We start from the raw sequence: 23,430 nt of genomic DNA on the forward strand, positions 1-23,430 counted from the left end.
AACCCAGACACATCTAATCTATCTCTGTCCAAGATGACTAAACTCTGTCCTGCATTAAAGATGTAAAAGGCCACAAATTACTTTCTTGGTCTTTCCAACTAGAAAATCAGTGCTTACTGAATGGCATTCTCTGTATGTGGTATTCAGGGTGATTTCATCACCTCAGGGCTGAATCTTTCAGTAGAAGGGAAGAAAAATATCTACTGCTAAGAAATTTCTCAATTCAGATTCTAGTTCAACAGAAGAGACATTCACTTCAGGTTTAAGATTATAATGATGCCAGGAATGCAATAAAATGTGTAAGTATGCAGTTCTTTCATCTTTAAAGCACTTTATAAATATTAAATAATAGTTCCTGAGAACAGTTTCCCACTAAAGTTATGTGATTAAGATGAAGCTTCAACATATTGTTACAGAAAGGTAGTTTTTTCCGGACCCTATAATAAAAAAGTGTGTGCAATTAGCGTATAAAGTGAAATATGGATAAGTACATGTCATCTTTAATACCAGCTGACCTCCACTGCAGTTATAAAAATAAGGAAATACGCAATTTTCATGTGAATTTTACTGTTCTTTTATTATATAACTTGATATTGTTTCATCCTTATGGCCACCGAGAGGATTTACAAGCTTGTAGGTAAAAAAGTAACTTCATGCTTTTCTGTCTGCTATGAAATAAAATGTCAACAGTATTCGATAGGCTGAGGAATTGGAAATGATAGTGCTGAATGTGAATTCCCTGCAGGAGTGCAAGCAGCAGGAATGCTTGTTTATCAAAGTGGAAGGGAAAAAAATGTCCATACAATTTGACCTCTGTTTTAAGTGTGAACACCGCAAGCCAAGCAGTTAACACCATAGTAATAGTGTGGGTTAGCTAGCAGGCACAAATTTGGCCAGAGATGTTGGACATACATTTAACAGAAAACATTCCCTGTGGTCTCTATCTGGAATCTGCCAGTGAGACCAAGCCTTATTAAACCCCCAAACCACAAAAAAATAGAAGAGAGAGAGAAAAAAAAATCAGTTGTGTACTGCAAAGTAGTATGGTGAAAGAGGCAGAACAGCAGACCTGGACATGTGGAGCTGCTCTCCCACTTTGAGACCAATTTCCCTGTATAATCATAAGGAAAGGAATCTCTGTTGTGCCAACAGTTTCTCATTCATGCCTGTCCTCTCTGTTCAGACTGTGAAGCCTTTGGATGAGAGTCGCTTCAAACAGGTGCATACAGTGCCTGGCATAATGCACTGCCTGGACTAGCCGGTACATTGTGATTTGATCATAATAAGAATAAAAAATGTGAGGAAACATTGAGAAACTCTCTGTCAGTGTAATAAGCTAATATTGGAAGAACATTTCCTGTTCTTTCTTTGTTTTAGAGTAGTGTTAGAAATGTGAATGAAACAAACCCATCACCTATTTGGAATGTTTAAAGGCTTTTTCTGGTTTCAGAAGTTTACTTTACAAGCATCCTTTGATCAAATCATGTGTGCAAGATAAAACTAGAACTTCTTAAAAATAGATTATAAGAGAATGGTACTTTGAGAATATGTCCTCTTTTTGTTTGTTTGTTTATTTATTTATTTATTTGCATTTTTTTCTTTGCATTGGAAATAACTACAAAAATTGCCCATTTGGGAGAAACAGAAGTGATACTGCAGTACGTTTCTAATTTCTGGAGTACCTTCCTACTCCTTTTGTAAAAGGTGCCTTGAAAATCATAAACTTCACAGCTGGTGTGATGGTAGCCTTGTTTTGTTACCCTTCCTGATTGGCAATTCTGAACTGTTGTTACCACATGCCATACTCTACACTGGCTCCCGCTGTATATTTCTGCTTTTCTAATTGCATTTGGATTTCTGAGAAATAACTACAGTGTAAAGAGTTTTGGACCTCAAGCAGTCACCCACATTTAGGACCGTGTAATCAACCCCCCAGGAAGATAATACAGGAAAGCTTGATTGCTGCTGCCAATAGATTTTCTTTTTCAGGTCACTGCACAGAGTGAGGCCTGCAAGGTGTGGATTTTCCGTTTTGTTTCTTTTTCTTGTCATTATAGAGGCCAGCTTAGTCATGTCCTTATTTTAGATGTTTCCACACGATCCAGAGATAATGTTCTTCAGATACAGAATGTTCCATATGGATCCTTTATATTCCTCAATGGTTAGGATGTTGCAGTCCTTGTACAGTTCTTCAGGGTTCGTATTGCAGCGAAATGAGGTGGTTTTGCTTATTCTTTGGAGACATTATTTTAATCCTGAAAAAAACCAAACAACAAACAACAAAACAAACAAGCCACACACACAAAAAAACCCAAAACCAACTAAAAGCAAAAGCAATACCCAAACTGAATTTTGTATTCTACATTTCCATTTTTAGAACTGTGTCTTAAGATAGGATATTCTTCAGTGATTGCCTCTAAGTTCATGACATAAAGTCAAAACATTAAAACTATTTTGGGATCCATTACTGCCTAACATTGCAAAGTAACTGTTATTGTGGGTGTCAGGGTCAGCTGCTGACCAGAGAGCCAAAGTCTTCACAGACTGAATTGGTTCTGAACATCTGAAATTTCATTTTTACTAGCTGTCCAACCAGATTGGCTACTTTGTGATTGCCAAGGTATTGGTGCGAGCTGTAGATCGCTCTCTTGTTGGAAATTAAAAATTCTTTGCAAAGCAACAGCTGACCCATGTTTTTATCACTTGCATGATTATTTCTGGGAGCAGGATATTTGGGTGCGGGGTGATTATTTTTTAACTATGAATGTTTTTGATGCTTCCTATTGAATGAACAAGTAAAAGTCTTTTTAAACACAAAATAAGCCAGTTGTTGGTGCTATTCCAAAACAGTTAGCTCTTCCTACTATAATACTAGTTTCCCTCGGTGCAAAAACTGACTGTAATGCAGTACCGGCACTAAGATCTTCTATTTTTTTCTTTCTTAGCTGCAGGCTGCAGTGGCCAGAGTTGTAAGTAATCTCCAAAATATGGAAGACTTGTGATTTGTAAACTAATTGGCTGTTTTGACTTGCAAATTACTATGCTGAAATTTCTCTATAGAAAGTATTTATACAAGTGTTATGGTAATGAAAGGATCAGAATGAGAGCCAAGGGAGAAGTTTCAGGAAACAGAACTCTGAGTGCCAACCCCTTTTAAAGAAAAATGACTTCTCTAATTACTGAGAGATGAAAGGGGTGAAAGTGGTGGCCCATCCATATGTTTTCCCAGAGACAGCAATGGTAGTACTATACTTGAAGTACATGAGATGGGCACGTTGTGCTCTCTGTGGCAATTTGCCTCATAATATCTCCAAAAGCAGAGGAAAATTTGTGTTAGAAAAAACCTCTTTGTGCATTCTGTTATCCAGTGCCAGGGTGCCAATACATGGTGGATGAAAGGTAAAGGAGAAGAAGAAAATACAGCAGATAGTATTGACTACCTGGTGATGTGACCTGGGCCACAGGCACTACATGCTAATGGGACTTGTACTCCTCTCAGTATCTCTGGTAAATTTTCCCTACAGTGATTTTATACTATTACTGAGGCAAAGATCTGTGTATTTGAATAGCCATTTTGTGAAGAATATGTTTACAAATTGTTTTAAAAATTGTTATGGAAATTAATCTCACAATACATTTTCTTACTCATGCAATTACAGAAAACATTTCTCTGAAGCCTGAGAGTAGATCGAGTCTGGAAATTAAAAAAAAAATAAAAAAAGTAAGAAGTGTCTTTCAGAGTTTGAAGACTCAAATATTTTTAAAGGCAACTGCTGTCAATGTTTGCTTTTGTGTTGACAGAATCCTTTTAAAAGGTTTTGTGGTGCAAAAAGCTCCTTTTAGTGGGTTTTCATAATGCATCAGGGGAGAACAAGAGAATGTTTTTCTCACCATGACCAGCCATGGAGCTCACTTAGAACATCGTGTACCCAAAGCGGGAGGCGATTTTCTATGCAGCTTGTGGGCAGAGCCAGCAGGATCGACAGTCGTGCCTGCCCCCGCTCACCTTGGAGACTCGTTTGCTTCTTCCAAGTGCTCCTCAGGATGACTCAGGCCCTTTAATGTACCTGAAGGAGATACTCGGAGTGAGGGCTCACACCCATCTGAAAGTGATAAATTGACGTCCCCATGGCTTCCAGAGGGCAAAGAGTTTTTATTCTAAGAGCATGCCTGTGGAGCAGAAGGAGGGGTGGCATCCCCCTGTAGTAGCCACAAGGTGGCACGGCGGCTTTGCGTTTCCTCTGAGAAATGTCTGCCATAAAGTAGCATTTTGCCCCATATTCCCAGTGAGTGCTCATCTCCCCCAGTCTGCAGAACTGGTTATGGGGACTCTAGGGATGGTTGTGCATGAAAGCCAGGCCTGCTATGTCCTTGGGGCTGCTATTTCTGTCTGGTTAAATAAAGACTGGACATATGATTACTCATGCACAAATCCTCCCTTCCTATTGTCGCTCAGATGCCCTCTGGGATGGCCACAACTTTCTGTCTTACAGGAACAGTGGCATCTGAAGGTGCCTCACAAATACAGCAAAATGTCAAGCCCTTGGCTAAGCGGCATCTTCCACTAGACCAGGTTGCTCAAAGCCCCATCCAACCTGGCCTTGTACACATCTAGAAATGGGGCATCCACAACTTCTCTGCTGATCTTGCTTCTTTTGATGCAGCCCAGGATACGGTTGACTTCCTGGGCTACAAGCACTCATTGCTGGGTCATGTTTTGCTTCTCATCAGCCAACAACACCCACAAGTTCTTCTCCTCAGGGCTGCTCTCCATCCATTCCCTGTCCAACCTGTATTTGTGCTTGGCATTGCCCCAACCCACGTGCAGGACCTTGCGCTTGGCCTTGTTGAACTTCATGAGGTTCACATGACCCCACCTCTCAAGCCTGGCAAGATCCCTCTGGATGGCATCTCTTCCCTCCAACATGTTGACTGCACCACACAGCTTGGTGTCATCAACAAACTTGCTGAGGGTGCACTCAGTACCACTGCCCCTGTCACCAACAAAGATCTTAAACAGTGCTGGTCCTAATATTGATCCTGGAGGAATGCCACTCATCACTGGTTTCCACTTGGACACTGAGTTTTTGACTGCAACTCTTTGAGCTGTAACCAGTCAGCCAACTGATTATCTACCAAGTGGTCCATCTTACAGTCCATGTATCTCCAATTTAAAGACAAAGATGTCATGCAGGACAGTGTCAAGTGCTTTGTACAAGTCCAGGTAGATGATATCAATTGCTTCTTCCTTATCCACCAATGCTGTGACCCTGTCATAGAATGCCACCAAATTTATCAGGCACTATTTGCCCTTAGTTAAGCCATAGTGGCTGTCACAAATCACCTCCTTATTTTCCATGTGTCTTGTACTGCTGTGCACTTTCTATGTGCATCTTGTACTGCTGTAGCTTTTGCCTAAGCAAAAACTGAGTAATGAGGGTGTGATAGAAAGGAAGGGAGTCTGGGGCTGGGTTATTAAAGAGTGCATGGCAGGGCTTCTTTGAAATACATTTATATGAGCTTTACTGTTCTCTGTGCAATACTGCTTCATTCACAGCCACGGTTTTCCTTATAAGATACTTTCAGGTGCTTTGCACAAATGACATATAAGAATTGCCATTGGAGGTACAGCTTCTACTGGTACCCTTAAGAGTGTAGTGTAAAGCTCTTAGCCCCCAAAAGTTTACCTTTCACCCTTGCCTTACCATTTCACTTAGAAGACATTCTGAAGGTGTCAGCTAATGTGAAATAGTTTCTACTACCGGTACTGTGCAGGTGCCATTAACAGCCCAGTCCCGAAGAAGGCAATAATTCAATTCTTCAATTAATTGTATTTACATATATAGAACTTGTTGCATTTCTAAACACAATTCCAGGCCATGTAAAGATGTTAGTGACATGTAATAGTTCACTGGGAGTTGCAGGTTTGCAGTGCTCAGCAAAAGGCAGTGGCTGTGAGTTAAAGCAACTGTAAGTGCTTTGCCCACAGATCCCTGTGGAATTAAAGAGCCATACCCAACTTCACTCCACTGTGGTCCTTCCATAAAAACATCTGAAAAGGGAAACTCCAAACCCCCTCACCTTTTCTCCATTTCTTACTAGTTCAAAAAATTTGAGTTTAATATCTCTCTGACCTTTCGGTTTTATACCACCTAACTGGAGCAGAGAAGTTATTTTCTTCTTCAAGATGAGCTTTCCTTTCATTGCAGTCTCATTTAGGCGTAGGACTAATGCAGCACAGAACAGAACACCACAAGGATTTGACGTTTCGCAGCACAGTTCCCAGTAAACCATTCCTAAATTTGATAGCCATGCATCATGCATTCTGGGGTGGTTTGTCTCCTATCCTGTGGCATCTATGGAAATGGGGATGGATGATCCTGAGAAAGTATTTACTAGAGGTTTAGCTATTTAAAACAAATGCAGACTTTGAAAACAGGAGGAATCATTGGACATTACACTTCTCTTCACATCCTAATGTAAGTTTATGCTTTTAGCCCGTAGATCAATGCTTGAGAACTTCTGTCATCTTTCTAACGCACTCCAGTTACTGTGCTGACATTACCTGGTGCTGTGTTCTGGAACAGCAGTGCACACTATTGTTCATTAAGAAAAAAATATGAGGAAAACTTGTGATTCAGCTCTCCCTACTGCCTCTTCTTCCCTCAGGAAAATCAAGGAAGGACATCAACTATATTGAGTGGAATGACTAGCAGTATTGTTCACTAATCAAAACTAGAAGAGGGGGAAAGATTTGCTTTGAAGGACAGCTTTTGCTCAGTTGCAAAGTCTCACTTGATTACCTTGTTCTCTGAGGATGAGTAATGTGGTTTTAATTATTTTTACTTTCGTTCAAGGTTATTAATCATCTTCAAACTAACAACAACTACAGGAATCCACTAGTGTTTTGTGTCATTCACTGTACATTTTTTTTTTTTTTTTAATGTATTTCATCATTTAAGTGATGCTGGTTTCTACATGCACTGGTGGAGACCATCACCCAATGACTACTATTCTGGGAGGTGGCACAGGAATTCAGGAATTCACAAAATCACAGAACGTTAGGGATTGGAAGGGATCTCAAAAGATCATCTAGTCCAACCCCCTGCTGGAGCAGGAACACCTAGATGAGGTTACACAGGAAGGCGTCCAGGCGGGTTTTGAATGTCTCCAGAGTAGGAGACTCCACAACCCCCCTGGGCAGCCTGTTCCAGTGTTCTGATACCCTTACTGAGAAGAAGTTTCTTCTCAAATTTAAGTGGAACCTCTCGTGTTCCAGTTTGAACCCATCACCCCTTGTCCTACTCTTGGTAGTCACCGAGAAGAGCCTGGCTCCATCCTCGTGACACTCATCCTTTATATATTTGTAAACATTAAAAAGGTCACCCCTCAGTCTCCTCTTCTCCAAGCTAAAGAGACCCAGCTCCCTCAGCCTTTCCTCATAAGGGAGATGCTCCACTCCCTTAATCATCTTTGTTGCCCTGAGCTGGACCCTCTCCAGCAGTTCCCTGTTCTTCTTGAAGTGAGGGGCCCAGAACTGGACACAATATTCCAGGTGTGGTCTCACCAGGGCAGAGTAGAGGGGAAGGAGAACCTCTCTCGACCTACTAACCACCCCCCTTCTAATACACCCCTGGATGCCATTGGCCTTCCTGGCCACAAGGGCACAGTGCTAGCTCATGGTCATCCTGCTGTCCACCAGGACCCCCAGGTCCCTTTCCCCTACGCTGCTCTCTAATAGGTCACTCCCCAGCTTATACTGGGACCTGGGGTTGTTCCTGCCCAGATGCAAGACTCTACACTTGCACTTGTTATATTTCATTAAATTTTTCCCCACCCAACTCTCCAACCTGTCCAGGTCTTGCTGGATGGCAGCACAGCCTTCTGGTGTGTCAGCCACTCCTCCCAGCTTGATGTCATCAGCAAACTTGCTGATAGTACACTCTATTCCCTCATCCAAATAATTGATGAATATATTGAATAATACAGGCCCCAGTACTGATACTTGAAGCACTCCACTAGATACAGGCCTCCAACTGGACTCTGCCCCATTGACCATGACTCTCTGGCTTCTTTCCCTCAGCCAGTTCGCAGTCCACCTCACTACCCGATCGTCCAGACTGCACTCCCTCAGTTTAGCTGTAAGGATGCTGTGGGAGACTGTGTCAAATGCTTTACTGAAGTCAAGGTAGACCACATCCACCACTCTGCCATCATCTATCCACCTTGTTATGTCCTCATAAAAGGTGATGAGGTTGGTCAAACATGACTTCCCCTTGGTGAAGCCATGTTGACTGCCCCTAATGACCCTCTTATCCTTGATATGCTTTGAGATGGCACCAAGAACAAGTTGTTCCATCAGCTTCCCAGGGATGGAGGTGAGGCTGACTGGCCTATAGTTACCCAGGTCCTCCTTCTTGCCCTTTTTGAGGACTAGAGTGACATTTGCTTTCCTCCAGTCCTCAGACACCTCTCCTGTTTCCCAAGACTCGGCAAAGATGATGGAGAGTGGTCCAGCAATGACCTCAGCCAGCTCCTTCAGCACCCACAGGTGCATCCCATGCGGATCCATGGATTTATGGATGTCCAGATTGCGTTGTCCAGATGTCCAGAATTTCTTCAGCTAAAATCACTCTTCATAGAGGCTAAATACTAGGCTCCCCTGAATCCATGACAGAATTCATCAGCAGAAATCTGCTTCACACATTAATGGCATTGAGTGTTCAGAGGCATAGGAGGTGTTACTCCTGAGTAGTAAACCTCCACCACTGGCAAAAAATTGGAATCAGATTTACCAAATGTGATCATCTGACTCCACTAGAGTAATTAGGATCTTTGCCTTTGATATTGGTGGGGTCAGGTATTTCTTTTATTGCTATTCTGGTTTTTAACTGTGTGCTCCTAAGGAAGTCACTAATTTGCTGTATTTCATACTGTACTGGGTTAAAAAAAAAAAAGTAATATATTAATAAATATATGCCTTATAAGAGCATTGTGAGATTAGTAGTAATGCTTTTGAATGGAAGTTATTACATAATTCATAATTGTAGGATATTTTATAAATATTAAGAACATACAGTAAGTATGAGCATGGCATCAGAAGTCTACATGCAGTTTGTGTTTCATTTAGAAAAAAACATGTTTTTTCCCTACAGTTATGACATGGAAGTTTAGAATAACTTACTACTGAACAAATATTTGCCCCTTCCATAAATAGAACTTTATACCCATATTCTAGTATTTACCTTGTAGTTCAGACTCTGAGGTAATTACATAAAAATATTCTGCACTAGAAATTGGGGTAAAGAAACAGAGACCACGTGGAAATGAACAGTACATCAAAAGCAATCTCTGGCTCAGACTGAACTGGTAGAACTGATTTGAGGAGATAAGGTCAGGAGGTACATTCAAAACAGAATTATTTGCTTTCCATAGAAGAGAGATTTGAATAAATAATGTTCTTGACAATGGCTTTCTTTTAAATGTGATTAAAATATTTTTCCCCCACAGGGAGGTAAGTGAAACATGTAAACGTATCTCTCTGTGGAATCCTTATTAAAAAAACAAACCAAACCGACAAAAACCATCCTCTCCTCGCCCAGTCAAAACAAAACCCAAAAGACAAACAACCTGTAATTTTTAGCATTAGATAATAAGATAGTTATTTCTAGAATTTCTTGCTTATACTTCTTATCTACTGTGTTTCAAGGCAAATTCTTGTCACCATCAGATTTTAAATCAGAGAAGCTAACTAAAGTTCTTTATCCAATGGTAAAATATTCATTTCAGATAGTTAAAACTGAGACTTAGAGGAAAACTGGTTTTGCTGTAGAGTAAAATATGTCAGAGAATCACCAAATTATATGCAGTTAACTACTTTTTTTTTTTTTCCTGAAGACTCATATGTGCAGTCAGTAATATACTTGCACTTGGTAGCAAGAAAGCCCCAGCAATGGCAATTTCACTACAGAGAAAAATATATTGAAGTTTCAGAATTTTAAACATAGCTACAGAGTATCATATTTTATTATTGTGTTTTTACTGTTGACAAATCCATTTACCTCTGGAGATTCAACACAAATTTGGTGGTCAAAAGAGAAGGTTCGGTCTTGCAATATCTTGGCAACTTCTGGTTGTGTTGAGCTCTGTAAACTCCTATGAAATTCAAAAAGGACCAAAAGCAGCAGTATTTACATAATGAGCTCTACAGATACGTACCTGAGATTACAAAATCACATCGGAGTTTCTGTAGACAATCTTCATTTCTAATGAGGAAGGTCAACAAATCTAGTGCAGTTCTGTCTGAAGTCAGTGAGAGTCTTTCCTGTGACATTACAAATGTCAGAGACCAATTTCTGACATTACAAGAGGCCGTGACGAACATCCAGTCTGACCTTGGCATAAAGCAGGGCAAAGGATGGCTCAGTAGCTTTGGATCTTTTAGAAAGACAGCAAGCCTGACTTCAAAGATTTTCAAGTAATGGAGATTGTAATCGCATTCCGTTTAAGTGATTAATTACCTCAGGTGTTACAGAAATACATTTTATTAGAAGGCAGAGATGGAGCAGGCCATAAGGCTACACACAGGAAATTCTTTGTGCTATCTTTATATATAAAAACTAAGAATCACCCATTTCCCTTTAGGCTGAGTAGACCCAAGTACTTTATTGAAAGTCGAATTAATTAAAAAATGTTTAAAAGCAGTGACGCTGCCTCATAATTATGGCTTTGGCCCTTAGACATCCTTCAGTGGGTCATGTCTGCAGTTCGGTATTTATTTCATGCTCTTTGATTACAGCATGTTTCAGATCCTGGGAAGCCCAGAAGCCAGCAGTTAAAGGTGATTGAGTGCTAAAATATCCCCTGGTCTCACACAGCCACAGAAGCGGCTGTCGCTGTGGGCTGCTGACGGAGAAATCCAACCCACGGCCTCACTGGGGACAGCCGCTGTGCAAATGTCCCCACGCTTTCTGCGAGCCCATTTACGACAACAGCCAAAAAAGCATGTGCTGGCTCCTGGCCCCAGTGTCTGGCTCATGATCTGTGTGTCTGCTGTCCAGTCAGCTCCCAGTACAGAGGCCAGCACACCTAGCTCCCTGGTCTCACCCCACACCCTGTGTCTTCCTAGAGCTATGCAGCTGGCTGAGCAGGGCCCCCCCTGAGCTGCAAATGGATGCAGGAACTCTCCCCATTGCTCGCTACACACAAAATACACTAAGCCACACAAAGAGCTCCACACTCAGGGTAATTTTGGCTGTGGCCAGCATGGTCTGCAGCCCCACAAAGCAGGAACAGCACTGCAGGGTGCACAAGCCACCGAGGACAGGCTTCCATGCCTGACCAAATGTCTTTTCTCCTTTCCTTAGTGAGAAAGACTTCATTATTCTCACATCACGATATGCTGTCCTGATTGATATTTACTGGGCTCTGCATGACCCATGTCTATTGTCTTTAACATGGTTAATTGGAATTATTGAGCAGTGCCCGGCTCTGGCAGGCTGGGGTTCACCCCTGTTGGGATGGTACTCACCTGCCCGCCCTGACCTGCTTCTGCACAGCCTTTCTTCCGTCAGACTGAATTAAGCTGCGCTGTCAAGAGCCAGGGACCCTTCAACAGTTTTCCAGCGCAAGCAACACCAAATTAGTGTTTGGTAATAGGTTGCACACTGTTTTGTAATAAGAAAATATGGATGATTCTATTTATTCCCTCTCTCTCCTGCGATGATAAGAAATGTTCTAATTCATTATTAATTTGTTCCAACTATTTCTGGTAAATCTAAACTATGAATAACTTTAGCTACGCCATTAGCAGTACCTCAGAACTACAGATGGATTTTACGTTCTGGACACAGGCACATGGCAGTCCCACTGTTTCTAAAGCTGTACCCAAAATTCTGTCACATTTGGGTACAAAACCAGTACTTGCCATTCACACTGGGTTACAGCTGCATCTAGAGCAACCTGGAACACAAAGATACTGTGGCCATTATTTGTCCAGTATAAATTATTGTAGCTTGGCAGCATTCTGTGAAACTTTGTGTATTCAATCTGCTTAAGGATTTACCCTCCCTTGAACACTGGAGCAAAGGAAAATGAGAGTTGGAATAGACCTATACCTGCTGCCAGCACAGAAGGCTTTTATTCTGTGTGGCAGACTAGCAAAATGCAATATTTAGTGGCAATTTGTAGGTTGCTTGCTTTAGTGCATAGTAGGCCTTTGGAATATTAAATCTTCAAAAGGTGATTTTTTTGGTTGTTGTTTGGCCTTTCATAATTTATTTCTCTACTTTTCATATATAAATTTTTGACTAAAGAACAATTGCCAGAAAGCATAAAGAAAAAAATTTTTATTCTCTTGTAGAGTATGAATTTACTTGGGTGAAAGATGGGAAATTATAAATGTATCTATTGATCATCCAAGGAAATTATCTGTCACATGCATAGTGTGGTGGTACCTTCTTGTGGAACTGAGTCCACTGTTTGGTCTTTCATTCATCCAGAAAATGCTTTTCTTGCCTTTGTGTTTGAATGGGAATGACTCTGCCTTTGCCTTTGTGTTGTCATAGTCATCTGGCTTTGTTTACTGAAAAGGGGGAGGAGGACACCTACCAAGTCAGATCGAACACTAAGCTTCTGTGTGGGCAATCCCGCAAGACGCTGACAACCCACTGGTCTTGTCTCTCATCATAAGCAGTAAGCAGGGGCAAGAACAGGATGACTGCCCTGCTGGTGCTCCCATGCTGCTACTCTGGTAAATATTGTCCTGCCTCCTCGCTTCAGAAAAGGAAAAAAAATCCAGCATGTTTCCTCAGAGTGCTTATACTTGATAATTTTTTTAAACTGTTTTCTTGAAAATATAACTAAGGTGATAAAAGGCAGCAAGGAATTATCTGGAAGTTCCTCACAGAGAGTTTGCTAATGCTTGGTGGTCACCTGTGGAGAGGCTGGCAAGGGTCCTGGCCACCAGGCGAAGTTTGCCTCTCTCATGTCTTGAGGTAATTGCAATCCCAGGACTGTCCCTGGGTGTTACTCTCTATTTTTTCTATAGTTTGTACCTCCTTCCCAGAACGTCCCTGGGTGAGCAAGCTGTCTGGATTACAGCTTTGCTCCATCGGTCTGCAACACACATGAGAAAGCACACAGATGTGTCTGCTTTCCACAGCGTGCCTAAACATTTTGCAGCTTTTACGTAAAGAAAGCACAAGAGGGAATGGTTTAATAAAAGAAAACCAGCCCTGTGAATGAAACACTTCAGCTCTCTGTGGCCCTGAATTGATTTCAACCTAGCCTCTATGAGGAAAGCAGGGCTTTCCCGTCTCTGCCGTGGGTGCCATATCTCAGCTGGAATTTATGAGATGTTCGCCAAGCCCTGGCTTCCCCTGCTTGAGTTTTAATAACTTCTGTTCTTCTGCAAGGCAATCCCTAATTAGCCATTATCAGATGACCACAGCTACACCTGTGTGACTTCATGGATGAGCTTATCTCCTTTCTGACAAGTCCATCCCTCCTAGGAGCTAGCTCTCAGAGAGGAGGAGGCTGGAAAACCAAGAAAAGATGAAGGCTGGTGTTATGTTCATAAAGCTGATCCAGATGTGTACTCATGAGCAGACTGGTCTGCAATGGGTTCCCCATGCCATTCCACTAACAAAGGGGGTCTGGCCAGAGAAAATAACAAGATAGATGATATATCTGTAGTATGTGCGTGTGTAAGAAACAGCAGGTTGGCAGCATTGTTTGCTTTTGAGAAAGAAGAGTTCATCCTTTTCTATATTGGCAGAAAAATGTGTGCCCTTGCATGATAAAACTACATATTCCAGGTCTGTCAGTCTTCCAGGTTCCTTTTAAAATATGCAGCTAAGGTGCCACATACTGAGGAAATATGGATATAGTGGCTGGACATGCAACAAGTGTGCATGAGATATCATCCAGCTCTATGGACCAATACAGTTCCTGACAGTTTGATAGATTACTTGTGGCATATTTAGAAAATATGCATAAATATGGAAAAAAAAAAAAATAAAAGGAGGGGGAACATTCTGAGGAGTGGAAGAGATACCCATCATAGCACATGGTAAAATATGTTTCTTTGAAATAAACCTATGGCAGTAGATTTTAGAACAGTCAGTCCCAGTCAGGCTTAACAAGGCTCAGAGGATGTAAGCTCCCCTAGAAATATCCATAAAGTTATAATGCTCTAGTTAATAAAATAGATATTTAAAATAGCATAGTTAGGTAAATTAAAAAGTCTAATTTAAGCTGGTAGGAGAAAGATGAAGGAAATCCTGCCAGTGAAAAAAACTACTTTTCTTCATATGCTGCCTTAGGAGTTTGTCTTAGAGGCAAGTATTATAAACCTTATATCCCTCTCAGCCTTGAAATGACAGAATTACCTAGAAATTTACTTGTACACAGAGACCAGATTTAAACTTTTACTTATTCAACCTAAACCGCAGTCATGTCATATGCATATTCCCGTTGCACACGCATACCCGTGAAGCAGACTGAAATGCTATGAGACTTTTATTGGCATGCATTATGTGTGAGTTACTCACCCTAAAAGAGATCTTAGAAGCTGTGATTTTTTTTCAAACGATCCTGACATCCCTTCTGCGTGTGCAGTGTCACCGGGGTGGCACCGGGTCGCTATGCAGGGTCTGGAGCTCCAGGTTTATTTTACGGGAATCTGTATCTCTGTGCTGCTGATGCCCAGTGTTTTAGGCATCCTGGTACTTTCTGTGAGGATCTCGGGGAGTGGGGAGGAAGAAGAGGAAATAAGGCGGTGTAAATACAACTAGCTGAAATAGTTTTTCTAAAGTGAAAACAGCCACAGCTTTAAAATATGTTGCCCGTGATTCAGGTCTATTTGGCAAGAGGGTACATTTCTTTCCTGTTCTTCAGGCTGAGTATGTCGTTCAAGCCTACAAACCGAAATTACCTACACAATCCCTGACATGCTTGTTTCTAGAAAAAAAAAAACAAACAACAAACCGGCAAAACCACACCGTATTTACACCCCAAAACGCCACAGCCCCCAAAGCCCGCTGCTGGCAGCGAGGGAAGGCAGCGGGCAGCCCTTCCCCGCCAGCCGCTTTCACAGCCGGGAGCCCGCCGGGGACCCCGTGGGGGTTCTCCCGAACCCTCCCCAGCCGGGGAATGGGGCACCCCCGCTTTCCCCGCCCGATGGCGGCTCCGCGGCGGCGGCCGCAGGCGCGCTGATGACCGCGAGGTGGCACCCTCCGCTCACGGACGATCCGCGCTGGCGCAGCGCTCACCGCTCCCCGCGCTCCGCGACCGCGGAGCGGGGCAGCGGCGGGTGCTGCGCCAGCGTCCGCCGGTGGGGAAGCCCATAAGGTCCTGCTGCGTCCCGAGTCCTGTCCCCCACCCCTGCCCGCCCCGGCATCGCCGTCCGTGACCATTTCTATGGAAGTAATTCATTCACGTTAAATTTCCTTTATCTCCGGAAAATATTGAAACCTTAAATGACCATAATAGGAGTGTAATTGTATGGCGTGTTTTTTGTTGTTGTTGTTTTTGAGAAATCGATTTGGGCTCAAATAACTCATCTAAGCGTGTTACACCAAACCCATTCAGATAGGAAACAGGAGAACTAAATTATTGCTGCTTCCTGAACTCTCTGCTTATGATCCCAATAATTAAAATGTGCAGTAATGGCTCCTGTAACCTGTATTTCTTTGGGTAATTCTCGGAAATGAAGGGCTGGTTTTCGGCAGCTGAGGGAGGAAAGCGCGGAGACGAGCGCAATAGCAGCGGCCAGCAGACGGCTGGTGGTCCGCTCCCGGCGCTCGCATCGCTTGGGACAAAACAATCCCAGCGGCTGGGAACTCCCCAGAGAAGGGATTTCCCTGTCAGTCCCTCCGGCAAATCAACTTTTTTTTTTCTTTTTCTTTTCTTTTTTTTTTTTTTTAAGTATTTTTTTCTTTCTTTCATGGCGATCCTCTTCCCCCCCGCTCTGGCCAGCGCTAAGAGTGGCACATCTGTCTCTGCACAAGGCGGAGAAGGGAGAGGGTCGGGCCAAGGAGGGGGGAGGAAGCCGCCCCCGCCGGCCCCGGGCCCCGCGGCTGCAGCGCATGGGACCCTCCCCGCGGGGCGGCCGTGGGACCCGTCCCCCCGCGCCCCGCGGCTGCAGCACACGCGGAGCGGTTACGGAGCTGCAGGTTTCCCCGGGGGGAGCCTCGCGTAATGAAAACAATATTAACAATCCTTAAAGAAAGAAAAAGGAAAATAAAATTAAAAAAAAAAAAAAAAACACACCAAACACCGGGACTCGGGAAAAAAAAAAAGGCTCTCCTATCCCTAAATAGGGGGCTCCGCGCCGCGGTTGCTCCGCCTGTGCGCTCAGCGCCGGGCAGCTCCGCGGAGGCTCGCGCCCAGCGGTGGCTCCGGGATCCGGTGTGGGTGGGCTGGCCCCGCGGAGAGACGCGGAACAAAGCTACGGGGGAGTCTGCCAGGTCCGGTGACCTCTACCCCATCCCAAACCGCCCTCCTCCACCTCCTGGTCCTTTCCCACGGCAGGTAAAACTTGACCGTGATGAGCGTCCTTTTAGGTTTGTGGGATGGGTTGTGGGCGTTTTCTGTGTGTTGCTGTTTGGTTGTTGATTTTTTTTCCTTTTTTTTTTTTTTTGGGGCGGGGGGGGAAGTGTGAGTTGGTGTTTATGAGAAGCTTTATGACTCCTCGTAAGCTCATCTTTGAGGACGACACAGAACTGTGTTCCTTGAGGAATTGGGGTGGTGACGTCTTTTCTGATACCCGATTATTACGTGACTGGGGAAAAAAAAAAAAAAAGGCATTTGATTCATGAATAAAAATCCGGACACCACCACGGGGGCAACAAACAATATTGCCCGTCCTCAAAGGTAACAAGCAGGCAAATGTTTACGAGGAGGGCTCTTGCTGAAGCGGGGTGTTTGCAAAGATTTTGTTGCTAATTGCGTATCAGACGGAAGGCTGCAGAAGGCTGGTCAAGTTTGGAGCCACCGAGCAGGAAGAGAAGAGAAGGCTGAAGGCGCTCAGTGAGGGGAGAGATCTGGGGAAGACAACATCGCACGCAGCCAGCCCGCGGCTCCCCGCCTCCGCTCCCTCCGGGCTCGCTTGCTCTCTTCCCTCTTCCCCTGCGCTCCCTTCTCCGGCGACATCTCGCTCCATCCTTTTTTCTCCCTTTTCTTGCACAGGTTCCACTCCAGATCTGTGCTGTTACCTACAAACTTTTTTCATTTATATATATATATTTTTTTTTCCTTCTCTCTCTCTTTTTCTTTTTGGAGTGGATTCCCCTAAATCCAGCAAACAACTAACTACTGCTTTTGCATCTTCTTCATCCCGCGGGTACTTCACCCATCGGAGAGGCGATGCCACGAGGGTTTTAACTCCTTTCGACCGCAACTTGGGAGACAGCTCTATTTTTGACCCCACTTGGGGTATATTTTTGATTTTTTTTAAAATTTTTTATTGTTAAGACCTGCCCTTTTAGTTTCGCAGCCAAACGCTCTTAGTGCCAGGTGTTTAGAGTTTAATGGTAAGGACACGAGGCGGCTCTCCGGGCCTTCCCGCAGCGCTCCCGGGGAGGGCGGGCGGGCGGGCACCGACGGGGCGGGTAGCGGCGGCAGCGCTCTGCGCCGGGCACCGCTCCGCGCCTCTCCACGCCGGCACCCGGCTGCTCAGAGCTCTTACCCCAGAGACCGCGCTGCCTTCCTCCCCCGCAGGCTCGACCGGGGGCTTGGTGGGACGTGCGGTGGTTTTTTTCCTTTTTTTTTTTTTTTTTTTTTGACAGCGGTTTTCCTTTCCCTTCCGCACAGAGTGGCAATGTGTAGCAAAGCGATCCTAGCACTCCTGGTCTATGGCATAATAATGCACTGCAGCGTCTACTGCTCACCTGCGGCCGGACTTCAGTACCCGGCGCTCAGGTAGGTCCGTCCCTCTCCCGGGGGCTCCGTCGGGACCCTTTCAGGCCCCCGCTTGCCCGGATCTGCTGGGGGCAGGGAAATCTCACCAGGGAGGAAAGTAGAAGGGGACGGGGATGGGGAGTCACCAAACAAACCCCATTCCACTTTGGCTGTGTGCCTACCCTGTCCGCCCCAGGAGAGGCGCCGCCGGGACGGTCAAAGAGGGAGGGGAGTCCCCTCCCGGCTGCAGTACTGACTTCCCCCAGGGCCACTGCCCGGTGTCCTTGCTCGGTTAACTTGCGGCTTCTTGTCCCTGGGGAGAGGGGGACCTGATCTGCTGCACCTCGGCGGAGCGGCCCGAGGTCTTGGCCGCATCTCGGTGGGGCCCAGCAGCTCCCCTCCGCCTGCCACCTACCCTACACGAGCCCTGGCTGCTTTCGATTGCCCGCAGCTCGCCCAGGGTGAACGGCGAGCATCGCCTGCCTGGAGCGGGGGCAGCGGTGAGGGACACAGGTGCGTCGTTGTTTGCAAGCATGCGGGAACTGTCATGGTTCGTGTAGCAGCACTGGAGTTGACGGGGATTCCTCTGTTTACCTGTCTGTATACGACCCCTCTTCTCAAGGGGGAAAGCGGCTGGCGTCAGGCTGTTTGGTTGTCTGTGGGTGTTAGGGGTTGTCTCGCTGGGCTCCAGCTCAGGCTGATGCCTGGGCTCCCCTTTCCACCGGGGACCCAGGGGCGTTTGGACCCCACTGTGTTCGGGACAGGAGTGTGGGGCTCCCAGAGGAGTCGGCACAAGCGAGTTTCCCATCCTGTGCTGTGGCTAGGGGGTACCCGGCCCGGGACGATCTCTGGCAGCCTCGTCCCACCCTGCTTGTAGCCTGCTTGGGGGACCGATGTTGCTTTGCCTGGGGGGAGTTTCGGACTAGCTGTTGTTGCCCTGCCACACCGGCGCTTGTCTCTATTCCTGGATGCCCTACAGGGGACACTACCGTACGGCTCAGCTGTGAGCCAGGGACAATGCGGGGCGCGCAAGGCTGTCCGAGGAGGGTGTCCTTTTTGGAGCTCAAAGATGTCCTTGCACGAACTGGGAACCCGTCGGGGCTGGCTGAGAGCAGTCCCCTTCCCCTCCCCGGGCAGAGGGCCTGCGGGGCAGCGGGCTCGGTGGCCTGCTGGGCCATTAGCCGGCAGGAACCCGGCTCTCTTCGTTCGAGAGCCTGAATTAGCAGGAGTGAAACACTTTAGCGGCATCTATTATTAATACCTCCTCTAAAGCTCACAGACAAAAATAGCTGCCTGTAACGTACAATGACCTACATCACACTGCAGAGAGGGAGGCAGAGAGCGGGAGGGGGAGCATGGGGGGAGGGGGGAGGACAAAACTGGCGAGATCTCAAAGGGCAGAGGCACCATTCAACGAAAAATAACAACAGGAGAAGCCCCCTCCGGCCCCGTGGGCTCTGTGGGGAGGAGCGGGGCGCGGTCCCCGGCCCCGGCGGCGGGGACTGCCGTTCCCCGCCCCATCTCCTCCGGGGAGGTTGCTTGGCTCCCGCCCAGCCCCTGGCACACAGACGCGCGTGTGTGGCTGTGTGTGTGTGTGTGTGCGTGTGTGTGTGTGTGCGCGCGCGGCAGCCGGCACGCCTGTGCCTGCGTGCGCTCCGCTCGGGAAGCGCCAGCCATGGCCGTGGCAGAGGGAGGCTGTTTCTCGGGCCGGGGCGGGAGTGACGGGGGTGGGGGGATGTTTGGGGCTTTTCTTAGAGCACGTCTGACGGCGGTTGTGTTCCCTCCCCCGTGGTCCTGCCCCGCAGAGAAGGCGGAGGGCGGGGATGGGGAACAGGCGGGCGCAGGGAGGGAACGGGGCTCCTGGGGCACCCGGGCCGGCTGTGCCGGGGGGTGAGCACCAAGGCAGCCAGGAGTCGGCGTCGAAGATCGGAGCGCTCCGCGGAGCCCGCCTGACTCTTTCCCCTTGCTGCTGTCGTTGCCAGGCTAGAGGATGAAGTCTACGACGAGGACGGGAACACTCTGCAGGACTTCGTCTATGACCACGAGCCCCTCGGCATAGCGAATCCGTCCTCCATGATCGGCGAGATGTACACCTTGTATTACCCGCCGGAAAAGAGGTGACTGCAACTCGCGGGGTGTCACGCGTGAATACTGAGCCGGGAGCAAAACGGGTCTGGCGGAGCAGATTAGGGGAAAAAAAATCATAATAGTTCCCAACAAACCAACATAAAAAAAAAAAAAAGAAAAAAAGAAAAAAAAGAGTGTACATATACATATATATACATAAGTTCTGAACCCAAACAAATGACAACCCTGCCCGGGTCCCGGTGTCCAGTTTAAAGCCTAGAAGAAACGGAAAAGCCACCTTACCTCCAGAAACGCGGGGGAGGGAACGGGGGAGCCGCCGACGCCGAGGAGGGCTAGCGATGCTCCTGCAGACGGAGCAGAAATACCTAGTTAGCGCGGAGTCGAGCAAGTGCGGCGGGGAGGGGTCTGGGTGGGGAAGGGGGATCCCGGAGACGCGGGGAAATGCCGCCCTCGACTCGCCAGCGGGGAGGGACGGTGACCGCCACCGCCCGGGCTCCCGTACCCCGCCGCAGCCGGCTCCCGGGCCTCGCCGCTTATCCGCGGTCTCTTCCCTTCGCCCAGGCACGCCGATGGGATCTTCAACAAAGCCTACAGGAAACTCCTGGGCCAGTTATCCGCCAGGAAATATCTGCACTCCCTAATGGCCAAGCGGGTCGGGTAAGGGTTTCTGCTCTTTCTTTTTGCGCGGTGGGCGTTGGAGCTGCAGTAGCGGAGGCGCTTAAAAGGCCGCAGCTGGAGGGAACAAAGCTGCCCCGGCCGGGGCTGGGAATTTGTTGCGCTGGGGTTGGGGGTGTCCGGCTCCCCAAAACTTAGCCGCCCCTGGGCGCGGCTTCCAGCCCGCTCCCGGCGTAGAGTGAGCCCGGCTGTCAGCGAAGGCGTTCACAGAAATTTGTTTGGTTTAATTCTCTCGGGCATATATATAGATAGGTATGTACGTATATATATATGCATATATATGTATATATATGTGTATATATATGTGTATATATATATTTCTCTATGATTTTTTGCTATCGGCCGATTTAAAATTAAGAAGTTGGGCAGCTTCCCCGGTCTGCTGGGGGGAGGCAGTCTTACGGAATCGATAACCGAGGGCTTGGTTGAAGCGGGGGGGCGAGGATGAGCTGCAGTCCTGCGCCGGGCGGGGCTCCCCGGGGCTCCCCGTCGCCGGTGGGGCAGGGGCGAACCCAATGCCACCCGCCGCCCCTTGGCAGAAGGTAACACATTAATAAAGCCCCGGGGAGAGCAGCTTTCCCTGCCGCAATGAATAATTCATAGCTGGGAGATATTGTCTCTCCCGTCGCCGCCTCTTGCGCGCACCGCCTCAAGACCCGGGTTTCGGTGCGGCCTTTGTCTCCCCGCGCATCTTCCGCGCAACGTGTTGCGCGGGGGGCAGCGGCCGATGAGGGGCTGCTGAGGGCCGGGAGGGCGGCGCGGAGGGGCGCGGAAGGGGGCGGAGCGGCCCCGCCTGATGCGATTGTGCTTCTCGGTGCTTGCAGCGGTGCCAGCGGCGGCCTGGGGGACGAGTCGGAACCGCTGACCAAGCGGCACATAGACGGCATCTTCACGGACAGCTACAGCCGCTACCGGAAACAAATGGCTGTCAAGAAATACTTAGCAGCTGTCCTGGGGAAAAGGTATAAACAAAGAGTTAAAAACAAAGGACGCCGAGTAGCGTATTTGTAGCGATGAGTAACCAGCCACTCCTGTGTATACAAAGTCATGAGAGAGAGAGAGAGAGAGAGAAAGAGAGAGAGAGAGAGAAACCCAACAACAACAAAAATATAAACAAAAAAGTCATTTCCAAACTGACTGAACAATCACCGCTCCTGTGTTATCTAAACATGTATTTATGTATGAAGTAAAGCCATTAAATGAATATTTTGATAATAATATTGTTTTTCTTTTGTACAAAGCACTAGAGAAACGCACAGATCTACTTTGTGGACCAATCATTAAGTTATATATAATATATAAATATATATAAATACTACTACGAATAGTAAAGAACAATTCTTCATATAAAGTCTGCACAAGAACAAGAATTCACCTGAGCTGTTTATGTTTTTATATAAAATGAATTGAAAAAAGGACAATCATTGTTTTGAATATTACTCCTATTTTTGTAACGGAAATTAAAAGGATAGTATTTTTATCCGCGACAGGATCGAAGACATTAATTTTCACCATTTGCTACTTACATAGAGAAGGATGCCCTGCTCGCAGGGGATTATGAGGAAAATTATTTGGGAGAATTGGTGAAGCAGATTCTTCCCCCGGTGAGTCTCAAGGCAGGCTCCTTTGCCATTGGCCTCTCCGAAGGGGCAGCGTCCCCTTTCTTCTAGATTTCGATTTTTTTTTTTTCTCCTGCTTTCTTTGATTGCGGTTGTATCTGTACTAGTGTCTCCTCAAACAATGAGCTTAGGAGATAATTCTCTTGTGAAAACAACAGCTCGATCCAAATTGTGCATCTCTGTTGCCTATTGGAGGGAGAAATAGTTTTAAAAAAAAAACCCAACAACAAAATTTAAAACAAAACCAGAAAAAAAAAGCCAAACCCAAGCCCCCCACCCCTAAATCCCGAACCAGCAGCAAGGGCAGTAAGTACTAAGCCCCGTGCACTGCTCTTCTGACTGGCTGGGCAGAGTTGCAGAACAAAGCGAAAGCGGAGACAGGACCCGTTTGGAAAGAGCGGGTAAGTGAGCGGTGGAGGCCTCCGGCGCGCCCCGGGGCCGGAGCCGGTGCCGGTTCTGGTGCCGCAGGGTCGAGGGGAGACGAGGTAATCCCACCTCCGATCCGCTACCCAACTGCCCCGGGCAGCTCGGTACTGGACCTGGATGCAAAGTACAGTGTGTTACTCTCCAGTGCTGTCCACGCTTCTCATCATGTGTAACGAGCAGGGTTCTCACCTTTGCATTTTTCGGTCGGAGTTGCTTTTATTTGATTGTTGTTTTTCTGTTGTGTTTTTTTTTTTTAATTTTTTTTTTTTTTTTTTTATTGTGGAACCTTCCGCCTCTCATTCTATCTGCGCACTTTTCCGAGTTCTGTTTGACCCACCTGAGTCACCTTTTTGGGTTATGTTCTTTTTTGGGGAAAAAAAAAAAAGATTGTGAACGCTCTCTCACTCCTTTGTTCTGTTTTATGCAAGCTCTTATTGTACAAGTTTAGGAACCCCTGTTGTAGCTACCACTAAAGAATTATGCACTACTATGAAAGTTTTTGTTCCTTGTTTATTGAGTTTGGAGGTAAAATGTATTTTTCTACATTCTGGCTTATTGCTTAGTAAAATTTATTTCATAAAACAAACTTTTGTCATAAAAGAATGTGTAGTGTTCACCTGTGGTCCGGTTTCTAACGAGATAAACCATTTTCACCTCATCTCTCTATGTACGGACTCCTATCTTACCTTCCGCCCGGGGGACAGTAAAGCAGGAGCGACCC

General features: G+C 46.4%; 1 protein-coding gene and 1 long non-coding RNA gene across 6 annotated transcripts; one reads left to right on the top strand and one right to left on the bottom strand.

Annotated features, from left to right (window-relative positions):
• Positions 1 to 588: 588 nt before the first annotated feature.
• On the bottom strand, positions 589 to 21,633 carry LOC139827173 (uncharacterized). 2 transcript variants are annotated; one of them, XR_011737461.1, is made up of 6 exons: positions 20,492 to 21,633; positions 20,272 to 20,333; positions 14,553 to 14,733; positions 10,062 to 10,155; positions 3,892 to 4,067; positions 589 to 2,255 (listed from the first exon to the last, which is right to left on the bottom strand). It is a non-coding gene; the product is annotated as an uncharacterized lncRNA (long non-coding RNA). The 2 variants fall into 2 exon arrangements; XR_011737462.1 differs by lacking the exon at positions 10,062 to 10,155.
• On the top strand, positions 16,516 to 23,312 carry ADCYAP1 (adenylate cyclase activating polypeptide 1). Of its 4 annotated transcripts, none has more exons than XM_065832932.2 (5): positions 16,516 to 16,533; positions 17,815 to 17,922; positions 19,884 to 20,018; positions 20,551 to 20,646; positions 21,489 to 23,312. In XM_065832932.2, exons 2-5 carry the CDS (start codon positions 17,822 to 17,824, stop codon positions 21,673 to 21,675), a joined length of 519 nt encoding a protein of 172 aa, XP_065689004.1. In that variant the 5' UTR covers positions 16,516 to 16,533; positions 17,815 to 17,821; the 3' UTR covers positions 21,676 to 23,312. The 4 variants fall into 4 exon arrangements, with proteins under 4 accessions (XP_065689004.1, XP_065689002.2, XP_065689003.1 ...); XM_065832930.2 differs by lacking the exon at positions 16,516 to 16,533 and adding an exon at positions 16,733 to 16,875; XM_065832931.2 differs by lacking the exon at positions 16,516 to 16,533 and adding an exon at positions 16,839 to 17,534.
• Positions 23,313 to 23,430: the final 118 nt, after the last annotated feature.

The sequence above is a fragment of the Patagioenas fasciata genome, chromosome 2 (assembly GCF_037038585.1).
Source record: "Patagioenas fasciata isolate bPatFas1 chromosome 2, bPatFas1.hap1, whole genome shotgun sequence".
Classification (NCBI taxonomy): Eukaryota; Metazoa; Chordata; class Aves; order Columbiformes; family Columbidae; genus Patagioenas; species Patagioenas fasciata.

Bases quoted from the DNA above. Each gene is read 5' to 3' on its own strand.
- ADCYAP1 (XM_065832929.2), top strand. From the start codon at position 19,207: ATGACCTACATCACACTGCAGAGAGGGAGGCAGAGAGCGGGAGGGGGA. The intron at 19,476-19,883 runs GTGTGTGGCTGT...TGTCGTTGCCAG, and splicing joins CCCCTGGCACACAGACGCGC to GCTAGAGGATGAAGTCTACG. The intron at 20,647-21,488 runs GTAAGGGTTTCT...CGGTGCTTGCAG, and splicing joins CTAATGGCCAAGCGGGTCGG to CGGTGCCAGCGGCGGCCTGG.